The sequence below is a fragment of the Sinocyclocheilus anshuiensis genome, unplaced genomic scaffold, assembly GCF_001515605.1.
Source record: "Sinocyclocheilus anshuiensis isolate Anshui unplaced genomic scaffold, SAMN03320099.WGS_v1.1 scaffold1365, whole genome shotgun sequence".
Lineage (NCBI taxonomy): Eukaryota > Metazoa > Chordata > Actinopteri > Cypriniformes > Cyprinidae > Sinocyclocheilus > Sinocyclocheilus anshuiensis.
This window is the reverse complement of record NW_015551032.1, coordinates 248,203-260,297: the sequence shown is the minus strand read 5'-3', so window position 1 is coordinate 260,297 and position 12,095 is coordinate 248,203. Positions and strand designations below refer to the sequence as shown.

Below are 12,095 nucleotides of genomic sequence, written 5' to 3'. Positions count from 1 at the left end.
TTTTCATTTTTAATTCAGTGATTTTAACTTTTAATTTAGTTATTTTAATGCTTTAAAGAGCCATTTTAGATTGTAATGTTCTGCTATCTGTTCTGCAAACTAAAGGTACAGCTGTAATGCAACCAGAGAGAAAGGCTGCATGCTAGAAATTGTAAAAAAAAATAAAATAAAAAAAAATTTAAATAATAGTATGTGAGACAGTTAGCCTGAGAGTTAGCCTGCTTTAGACCAGGTTAGTTTCCCAGCATAAGTTGCCACAGTGACTAATTGATCTAGGCCTATGTTAAATTTGCTTTATGGAACCAAATCATTTGACAATGAGTCAGACTAACTGAAATAAGCCTGGCTTATTTGGTTAACTTGTTTTATGAAACAGGCCTCGAGGCATTAAAAGTGATCATATTTTATCCATTGCATCATATTGCATCGAATCGCATTGTGTTGAATCAAATCGAATCGAAATCAGATCGCACTGCATCGTAACAGGGGTGAATCGTATCGCATCGCATCGGTAGCTGCTTCATATGTATCTTTAATGTATCGTATCGTTGGCTATGCATCGTGATGCGTATCGTATCGGCCTGAGTCATGAGATGCACATCCCTATATATGGTAATATACAGAGGGCGAAGTTATCCAAGTGACAGTCTGTATCATAGGAACAGAGCTCCATTTGAGCTTGTGTCATCATCAGCACTAACTTATCACTGTCTCTCTATTCATGCAACCTGTATGAATCCCTGTCGTATACGACCCCATAAAAATAGGCAATTGACGCACAGCATGTCATTGCCCCTGTAGTATTTGTGAACTGGTTTCCATTTTACATTTAAAGTATACGATTTTTGGCAGTTTTAGTTCTTCTGATAGTTCATGATGACACTCGATAGTGATGATGATACTATTCATGTTTTCAAATCAGTATAAGATTCAGTTTATTCGCTTGTGATATCAACCCAACTAACAGAGAAAAAAAATCTTCTTTTTGGGTAGAGAGGACCATTCATAAAAATGTTGTAGGCCTACCCACGAATTATAGTGACGGTTTGTTCACCTATTTAGAGGTTTCCATGTTGGAGGCTTATTGCATTTCTCAATGAATGGTTACAAATCATCTACATGATTCCGCAGTAGGTTATTTACACAGGTTGGTGTGTTATGTCTCCCTCTACAGGCTGAATGGGTTTTACTAATTTTGTATTTCCGTAGCAGATTCATAATCATGAATGATACAGAATTATATTTGCCTCCAGCATGACGCTCCTCCCATGTCTTTTCTTGATATACAATGCACTATTGTCTAATATTCCTGTATTTGAGAAAAACTGATCAGTGAATATTCAAGCATACTGTTTCAAAATAACTAATTGAATGTGGATGTAGAAACTCTTAGGCAGACTGATTTAGAGCCTGATTACTGATTAAATGCAGATTCACTGGATTCGTTTAAAAGCATCATGTAAGCGCAGTACAAATGCTGTAAAATTAAACTGAAATAAACATCCCACACAGCATGTGAAATAAAGTGTACACACGAGGTTCGATCTCTGCCGATTTATTGGAATGCTTGGATCTGAAGCATGTGGCAGTTGTGCCGCAGTAACAGTGCACGCTTTGCGGGCCATACACATAGTTATAGATGGTTGATCTCTTACACTCGAACACAAAAACATTCACATACACCAGCACCAGTAAGCACTTTGCACAGAGTACATTAATACTAACAGATTCTATTTATATATATACATAAATACACACACACACACACACACACACACTCACTTACTTAACTTTATATATCACTTCTTGCCCACTGGCTCTCCCATACTCACATTTAACTCTTCACATAATACTTTATAGAGCGCATGGACACATACACAAAAACATGGATGCAAGTGAGATAAATATTAACACTGAAAACCTCACGATTGTGCATTAGATGCTTAAGAGGAGGAGCTTTCTCACACCCAAACTCACAAACACAAGGTATGACATGGTTTGATGGTTTTCACTCCAGTCTTCCTCTAATATATCATAGGTGTGTTATTGGGAATATGAAAGGGCAAAAGAGAAAAAGGAGGTTTCAGACGCCTCTGTGCCAAAGATCTTAATATGGGAGCAAGACATACATATTTCAAAGGCATGATTTCTCTTGTGTGAACTGAATCATGTTGCAGTCATCATAACACCACTGTGTGACCGAGTGCATGTATGAAGGCACGGAGAAGATGGCAGAGTAAGTGCTACTATTAAAGGTTGTTCAGACTGTGACAATGGGATTTTGATGAAATTCTGGTCCCACCGCAAAGCAACATGTCCTAAGAAAAACTATCTCTTGTCACAGATATTTCTTATCTAGTCTTCTTTCTTATACTGTTGTCTATTATGCATCTTAGATGCATATACACATTTTCTACTGATCATATAAAATTGGCCACTGTCCTACATCCCCTTTTGTTTTGCTGTTCTTTTTGTATTTTTCTTTGTCTTGCTAAATAAGGTATTTTAGGTAAATTCTGAATAGCAAACAATTCTTAACCTTGCCTCTCCAGTGATTGACCAATGCAGTGCCCCTTCCTAGACCAGTGAGGCCCGCCTCTCCTGAGGCGTTTCCTCCCACATTTGAAGCAGCATCTCATGAAGAGTCGTTGATAGGGTCCTGTATGCACTGGCAGTCAGATGCAGGAAGTCGAACATGTCTCGAGAGGAAATAGTCCCATCTGAGTGGACAAAACTACCTCCCATATCAATAAACTGAACAGGGCCGAGTCGAGGTAGAGATGCGCGAAGTAGATTATTCACTGCTGCATTTTTCTCTCTCAGGGGGTTAGGAAACTCTCCCCTTGGCAACAGGCCCTGAATGACAGGAATTACGACTAATCAGCTTCAAACAAATAACTGAACTGCTCAGAGTTGATACTCTGTTAATTAGAACACCAAGTCTCATATTTTCAATATACAGAAATTGTGATTTAGGTAACTCACCAAAACAATAATTTTGGACTTGGGGAGGTGAGTCATAACTAACTGTGCAATGGCCAGTATTCCTCCTGCAACTTGGTCCGCAGTGTGCTCATGATTATTGGTTCCTACCCATAAAACCACCACCTGTGGAAAAACAAATAAGGATTCAATTCCAGCAGTAAACACACATTTTGCTTTATGGCAAATATTGTTAAAGGTATTAGAACAAATAAAAAAAACGCTTCCTCACCCTGGGTCTGATGTTCTCCAGTTCTCCATTCTGTAGTCTCCACAGCACATTACAGGTTGTGTCTCCACCAATGCCAAAGTTCAGAGCATGGAGAGGTGAGAACAGCTCCCTCCACACCTGAAACCAGCACAAATAAGAACTGTAAACCAAATGTAACTAATGTAAACCAAATATGGACATTTATATGAAAACCTTTTAAATGCTTATTATTAATAATAATCTACAACAGACACAAAACATTATCAGGTGCACATTTAACAAAGCATAAGTAAAAAGAGCCATGCCTTTTTCATTTCAGAAAGGTAAGACTGGCTTTAAGTGTCATAACTGGTATACCATATATTCAATTTATTATATGGATATTTACCAATCAATAAATTAACATGAAATTCAGAAATTCACAGTGCTGCCCTGGACAACAATCATTATTCAAAAATATCTGACCACTTAATGCCATGAAACACCAATCAGAATGAAGTATTGCAAAGAACTGGTAAGCAATGCATAAATACGTGATGCTGTTTTGTTCATAATTGTTTATGCAATTTACGAAATTATATTAAATTTTTATGAGTTAATTTAGACATAATGCACGCAAGTTACTTCCTTGCATTGACAATTTAAATGCTCTGCATTATTTTGTTCATTGCGCCCTCCTGTGGCCTCAACATTAGAAATGAGATATTTGTTTAATTTTTATTTTGTGTTTCATTGTTAAAACAAAAAATATTTGTTGTTTGTCTCAATAAATTGGGTTAATTTAAAAATACAGTGGTTAAATTAAAAAAAACATTTCTATTGCTCTTTGTTTTAAAAAAGGTTATAAAAATGTCAATAATTATCGATACCGAACGATATGAAACATTACATCGTTGATCAATTTTTTTGCTATATCGCCCAGCCCCTTAGCATCATTAAAATGAAATAAAAATCTGAATTAATTTAGCAAAGTTTTGCGGTTTAATATTATTTAAAATTTCATATCTGAATTTCTATGATTGGCTAAAAGTACATGTATAATATTTATAAATACATTATTTATAAAACTACACCAGTTTCATATGATATACTTTAATAAGAATAAAATTGTAATTAATTTGGAATATAAAACATTATGTTTCAGCTTGCAAACCACTAAATGCCAGTTTTTATTAGTTTATGTGTGGAGTGCATTTCAACATCTTGCACATACACTCCTGCTCTACTGTTCTTTTATTTCTGGAAGCTTGGTATGGGAGCACTGTTTGTTTCTCCCTTTGAATTTGTTGCTTCTGTTAGAATTATACTCGTTTGTATTTGGATAAAAGTGTCTTCTTCCTGAATAAATGGAACTGTAATCGAATGTTATGGACACACATGGCTCTCCTTTCATGGACTAACTAATTAACGCGGTAACAATCACCTCATACTGCTGCATAAGCTGCACCATTGAGTCCCCCACAAACAGAACATCAGGCTCTGCATCCTTGCACTCCTGCACAAACCGGTTATGCTGCAAAAAATATAGGACAACTCCAAGCATGTTACACTAATCCATAAGCAGAGCTAGGTGTTATGACATAGGAACAGATTTGCACAACTCTGAGCTGTTACAAGCACAAGTTTATACTGTCTTCCATAATGGGGCACACCTGTGACATCCAGCGTCCGTCTCCCTGCACGTCGATCACAGGCGCAGGTTCAGCAGCAGGATTCTCCTCCGCGCTCATTCTCTACAACACAAACACAGGTGATACAAAACAACACGACTAATGAGCGGACGTGGTGACGTAATGGAAATGAATAGCAGTTGTTGACTAGTTCAGATTGCAGTGAGTTGAAATTTAGTAATTAATCTGTCAATAATATTCACTCTGAGCAAAATATAATTAATTGAAAGGGCAGTTCCGCGCATGCCAAGCACACTTATCAATCCGAGAACATAAACGCCGCACAAAGAGCGCCTATTTTGCATTTAGTGTTGTGAGGATGAGGACCCCGAATGAGGCCAACACACAGCAGAGGTTGTGCAATAAAGATTAACGCTTCATATATGTGCTTTAATGACTGCTACTGACAGGGATGGTCAAGTTATTGGCTGCGGTAAAGTTGGTTTCATATTCAGACATTCGGATTTTTTTTTTCCAGTATCTTCCCAACGGTGGATGAAAAAAATGCTAATATTAATGAATTACTATTATTGACATGTTTGACAATCAGCTACAAATAATGGAATCAAGCCGTCTGTTATATTTGCGCTGAATCTACTGCGAATATCAGTCTATGCGCGCCGGAGAAGTAAGGGACCGTCTAAAAGTTTTTTTTTTTTCACATTTGTTCTCACCAGCATGAGATGGAGATAACTTCAGTCATTCATAAAAATGTTTAAGATAGATTACTTTATGCTGTAATGAATGAAAATAACTTTTTAAAGGGGTCATGAACTGAGAAATCAAAATCCCTTGATCTTGTGACATATAAGAGGCCATTGTACTATAAAAAAAAGTTTCAGAACTCAAACTTTGTTAGTCTAGAAACATCTCATTTTGAAGCCAATCTGCCAAAACAACAGGATGTGGAATATGCCACTTTATGATGTAATAGTGTGGCTATCCGCAGATGATCAGCGCCTGCTTCTACACCACTGCCTGTTTAGCTCCGCCCACCGATTCACACATGTATTGGGTAAATAACAAGAGAAATGCAGGTCTACAAAGAACCCAAACGATATAGACGGATGCGAAGACAACAAGACGCACCTCAGTGCCAAGCTGTGGAAAAACACAGTTGCATTGCCTTCCCTCTGATCCTAACATTAGGAAAGAGTGGACTTTATTTTTAATGAAGTTCTAGAAGTATCAGTAAGAACTTGGTCCTTTGTTTACTTAATTTTACTGTGGATTCATTTACAAACACGGCACAATACGATGTAGGATTTTCAGAAACACTGAAACTAAAAGATGATGCTGTGCGACTATATTGGATCCAACAGTAATGTCGCACCACACAAGTGTGAGTAACTGTTTTTATTACGTGGTCACTATTGCTTTGTCTGCTACTACAGATTGTTTGATATGTACCATATTTTAATTTTTTAACCTAAATCACAGCAGTGTCCATCTGTGAAGGATGTAGGCTGTCAAACCTACATAACTAGTAGCCAATCTTAGCAGTGGGCGTTTACTTACGAGTCTACAATCCACCACGCCTATTCAAAGGACAGAAAATAACCTATTACTTCTCAATTATGATGTGTTTTTTTTAATGTAAAAATCTTGATAACATTATAAGTGGACCTCAGAGAACAGTACAAAACAATAAAAAAGGCAGTTCATTACCCCTTTAAATATTATTTATTTATTTATTTACTGTGAACGTGTTTTTCTTTGACCAATAAAAGTTGATGAAATGACACATTTCAGTACTTTTTGGTGAAAAACTTCAGCGTGGAGTTAAAGATGTTAGGTACATGTCCTCTAAGTTGCACATAAGGGCTGAAATGTTTTTGAGAAATAAATTCAAAAAGTATTAAAACATAAATGCTGGCTCATGAAAAATTGAAAACACCTTCATAGGAATTTCAATGCACTTGTGAACAGCAGAATCATGTGTACTCATTAACACATGCACGTACAGAGACAAATCTTTATAAAACTTAACATTGCCAAGTTCATCTGAGGTGAAATGTTTAGCTGCAGTGTATTTAATAATATGAAAGACAGACCTTACAGATATATGATAATGTTGTAAAGGCCAATCTTTGCCACCCATCAAAAGCTACTGAAATTTGAGGGTGAAAACTGATATACTTAAATTTGCAGCTAGAGTGTGTAAAACATTTTCTTACCATATTTGACAAATCAGTTCAAATATTAATATATATTATTAACACTTTTAATGAAAATAAACAACCTAACTTTAACCAAACGTGAAAACCGGAAAACTACAAGCTTTAATGTATCATATTGTTTATGTTAAAACCTGCCTCATTAAAAAGAGAACAGAACATACCAATCATTTAAATATAGAGAGATAGATAGATAGATATGGACAATTGTCACAGTGACCTAAAAAAACGATTACTCTTATTTGCAATGTAGAATGTAGAAACATGCATTTTCTATCAAGCTGCTTTGAAAGTATATTTATTGTGAAAAGCACTATACGCATGCATAAATAAATAAATAAATAAATGAAATGAAACAATAGTTCAGTTGTGATTTTCGTTTACTCTGTCATGTTTGACAAGGACATACACATTCATACATACATAGAAATTATTATTACTTCATTTATAGATGATTAACGACTTGTTTTTGAAGGTTTCTATATCAAATAAAACAAATGTTTAGGTTAGAAGCCTGGGCGAGTATACGTCAAATATGCCAAATAATTAGACGGTCCCTTAAAGATCATTGACGTCACCACCATCCATAGAGATCAATGCTTTTTTACGCTTTTATAAAACAAAACAGAGTTGTAGCTGATAGTCATACTTGGCCATTATAATTTACTCATACGAACCATTCTGCATACACCGTAAGAAAGTTATTGAGAGCAGAACTCCGAATATGTGAATATGAAACCAACTTGACCGCAGTCAGTATTATTTAGCTGATGGTATAACGAAGAATTAATCAACAACTGGGAAAAAAGGAAACCACAATCCCGGGTGCACACGCACATCACGCCCATCTCTATGCACGCCTCCTTTTGACTAACCTGGCTACAGTGTTTGCAAATCCCGTCTGCAATGAGTGAGCTGCTGGTGTGCAGCAGGGCAGGGCTCCCTCAGTCACGTACAGCAGCACCGCAGTCGACTGACTGTCTGTCCGGGAAAGATGCAGATGAGTGTATCTGCTGCCGCGCACCTCGACTTTGCTTTTTCCAGCTCTCCCTTAGAAAACTATGCAACCTTAACTGACTCAGGCTACACAGCAATAATAATGTTGGATGTTTTAATTATGTGAGTATACGGCGCGAGGCCTTTTCAAGAAATCACAGTAAACGTTTGGGTTATGTAAACCAAATAGCATCCAACCAACCACCTCCCCACTTCCCTGCGCAACCCGCCCTCGCACTTTCTGGCAGCCTCACTTCCGCCGGCAGCCATAGTCACGCACTTCCCATTTAGCGCTGTCCCGCCTCATGAAGGCAAAATATGGGCGAGATCTATGATTGGAATAACCGTTATAATCGAATCAGTATTCCACGAGAAAGAGTGTCCTGCTTATATTTAATACGGCTTGTTTAGAACAGTTCGATATACAAGAACTTAAAGGGGTCATATGATGCTGCTAAAAATAACATTATTTTGTGTATTTGGTGTAATGAAATGTGTTTATGCGGTTTAAGGTTAAAAAACCATGTCTGCATTTGTGATCGGAGAAATGACAAACAACAAGCGCTACTCTACTGCCCAAAAAACTCACTTTAAATATATAAAATATAAAAAGTTTTAAAAACTTGGGCGGCGTTATGCAAATCTTCCCACATCATGATGTAGACATGTGCGGGCGTGTTAGAACGAGCCGTTTTAGGTAGGCTGGTTGACTCTTAACTTTTATAAAGAATATCTCTTTGGATTTGAGACTTTAGTCTTTGCAACTTTACAGATCTTCTTTATGCACCAAGAGCTTGTAACACTCCAAAGAGAAAGGAAAAATTGAAATCGCATCATATGACCCCTTTAATGCTTACCCTATAAAGCAGTATCATATTTGATATGTGGTTTAAGGCCTTTAAATTATGAATATAATTAATAATTTGCTTAAAAACGTGCATAATCTTGTACAATTTACCACATACCTGTCGTCTGATTGATAGTACATACCTTTAGTAGCCTAAGTAAAAAGGACTTATAATAATAAAAAAAGTCCACCTTGAATTTATTGCTGCATCTCAATGTACCTACTTATACTATGCCCTTAAAGTATGTACTCTGTTGGTGAAGAAAAAGTACACACTTTTGAGTGTTTAGTAGAAGAGTAGGCAAGCTTTGGGACATACTCTCACGTCACACAACTGCGTCTTTAACGGACGCTCTGTCGCATATCATTACACGCACCCTGTCACTGTAAACTGGCCTGTCAATCATCTTGTCACAGTTAACATCCTCCACATTGCATTTCATTTAACTTCCTACTGTATTGGAGAGAAAAGAAGTCTGCTATTGATATTGAATTGATCTGCCAGTCGCGGGTCTTTCATGCCGAGAACTCTGCTCATATTTTCTGCGTAATGATGCATTTAAAAGTTAACGACCAAATGGTCGTTTATAAAAGTTCACATTGCTGTTGCAGATGAAATATAACACGGATAACAATAAATATATATATATTTTTTACCAGGATAAATGTTGATTATTAGTAACTCAAATCCCTTTTTGTAAACCTCTACCTAACCGTCGATTGCGCACATCCGCCACGTTTGTAGTTTTTCTAACGCGTTTTATTCGTGTTTGTAGTTCTGAACCGAATCCTTCGGATTGTGGGCAATTTTAGCCATCAGAGTGTGCAAGGATCCACACTTCAAAATTCGACCTGAAATAGTAGACCATCCGGGGACTTTTGCCATACTCTTTTCAACATACTATGCTTTGGGACACACTTATTCTATTCTCACATACTATTTAGGATGGATAGTATGAACATTGAGACGCAGGGCATGTCTTTTTTTAAAATCTATGGTGGCAGAGAGCAACGGGCTGCAAATGAAAAAAAAAACATGCAAATAAAAGAAAAAAACACCTGCAAATGAAGAAAACATCATCAATTTGACAACACACGCGCTGCAAATTCTCACAACACAAACAGGGCTACAGAAACGTATGGAAGCCTGTTTCCGCCATAGTTGAGAAAAAAAAATCGATTCTGTAAGTCATAATAATGAGAAACATGCTGCAAATACTCACAACACAAACAGGGCTACAGAAACGTATGGAAGTCTGTTTCCGCCATAGTTGAGAAAAAAAAATCGATTCTGTAAGTCATAATAATGAGAAACACGCTGCAAATTCTCACAACACAAACAGGGCTACAGAAACGTATGGAAGCCTGTTTCCGCCATAGTTGAGAAAAAAAAATAGATTCTGTAAGTCATAATAATGAGAAACACGCTGCAAATACTCACAACACAAACAGGGCTACAGAAACGTATGGAAGCCTGTTTCCGCCATAGTTGAGAAAAAAAAATCGATTCTGTAAGTCATAATAATGAGAAACACGCTGCAAATACTCACAACACAAACAAAGAAACGGCTTTCCTTAAACTTTCCAATGTGGTCTGTGCATTTGCAGCACGTTTTTGTTTGTTTGTTTTGTATTTGCAGTGCGTTTCTTTGTGTTGTGAGTATTTGCAGCGTGTGTTGTCAAATCGATGAAGATGTTTTCTTAATTTGCAGGGGGTTTTCATTTACAGCGCGTTGAGCTCTCTCGGCCACCGTAGACATCTCATTATTTTTACAAAACACACACACACACACACATTTTAGAAAAATAATGATAAAATGTAAGTATCAACAACAACAAAAAAAGACTACAACTAAGAGCTTTGATAAAACCAAGAAACAGGGCTACAGAAACGTATGGAAGCCTGTTTCCGCCATAGTTGAGAAAAAAAAATCGATTCTGTAAGTCATAATAATGAGAAACACGCTGCAAATACTCACAACACAAACAGGGCTACAGAAACGTATGGAAGCCTGTTTCCGCCATAGTTGAGAAAAAAAAATCGATTCTGTAAGTCATAATAATGAGAAACACGCTGCAAATACTCACAACACAAACAGGGCTACAGAAACGTATGGAAGCCTGTTTCCGCCATAGTTGAGAAAAAAAATCGATTCTGTAAGTCATAATAATGAGAAACACGCTGCAAATACTCACAACACAAACAGGGCTACAGAAACGTATGGAAGCCTGTTTCCGCCATAGTTGAGAAAAAAAATCGATTCTGTAAGTCATAATAATGAGAAACACGCTGCAAATACTCACAACACAAACAAATAAACGGCTTTCCTTAAACTTTCCAATGTGGTCTGTGCATTTGCAGCACGTTTTTGTTTGTTTGTTTTGTATTTGCAGTGCGTTTCTTTGTGTTGTGAGTATTTGCAGCGTGTGTTGTCAAATCGATGAAGATGTTTTCTTAATTTGCAGGGGGTTTTCATTTACAGCGCGTTGAGCTCTCTCGGCCACCGTAGACATCTCATTATTTTTACAAAACACACACACACACACACACATTTTAGAAAAATAATGATAAAATGTAAGTATCAACAACAACAAACAAAGACTACAACTAAGAGCTTTGATAAAACCAAGCATTTGTAAAACTAAGCATTATAATTGTCTGGGTGTTACAAAATCACTAGTGCAATCTCTATGCACGAGAAAAGGACAGATCCATTTGCAATATTCATAACTACGAGATGAAAAGGCTTATGTGCCTGAATAATTTAAGGATAATTGTATTAATTGCCATTATTTGGGACTTGATTAATGACGTCACTTGAACCTGAAGGCTATGGCTGCAATTTTTCATTATTCCACAAGATTGCGCCAGAGCCTACATAAATAAATAAATGCCACACTTGATTTTAGTATTTTTTCTGTGATTGCACATTTAAGTAGAGTTATTTTCGTAATAATCTCGTTTAAGAATATGACCGACAACGGTAACATTTGTCATTGCGAGAAAGACAAATGAAACGAACATCCAAAGAAACCGTGTCAATTATTATTTCGAGTAGAATGGATGTTGTTGCCACACTGCCTACGAGAAACATGCAGGGATATGCTCTGGATACACAAAAGACAGCAGTTAAATTGTGGGAGACTGATGTGCAGGTAGACCTTTGCCCCACTGGTTTTTGTTGACGCCTTTTAAAACTCCTCCCCTTTCA

The 12,095-nt window shown here is 36.9% G+C and overlaps 1 protein-coding gene across 2 annotated transcripts; it reads right to left on the bottom strand.

Annotated features, from left to right (window-relative positions):
* Positions 1-1,547: 1,547 nt before the first annotated feature.
* LOC107661198 (platelet-activating factor acetylhydrolase IB subunit beta-like) lies at positions 1,548-8,298 on the bottom strand. Of its 2 annotated transcripts, XM_016450679.1 has the most exons (7): positions 7,916-8,298; positions 6,382-6,385; positions 4,846-4,926; positions 4,617-4,706; positions 3,215-3,331; positions 2,986-3,108; positions 1,548-2,856 (listed from the first exon to the last, which is right to left on the bottom strand). In XM_016450679.1, exons 3-7 carry the CDS (start codon positions 4,921-4,923, stop codon positions 2,578-2,580), a joined length of 687 nt encoding a protein of 228 aa, XP_016306165.1. In that variant the 5' UTR covers positions 4,924-4,926; positions 6,382-6,385; positions 7,916-8,298; the 3' UTR covers positions 1,548-2,577. The 2 variants fall into 2 exon arrangements, with proteins under 2 accessions (XP_016306165.1, XP_016306164.1); XM_016450678.1 differs by lacking the exon at positions 6,382-6,385.
* Between the last annotated feature and the right edge of the window lie 3,797 nt (positions 8,299-12,095).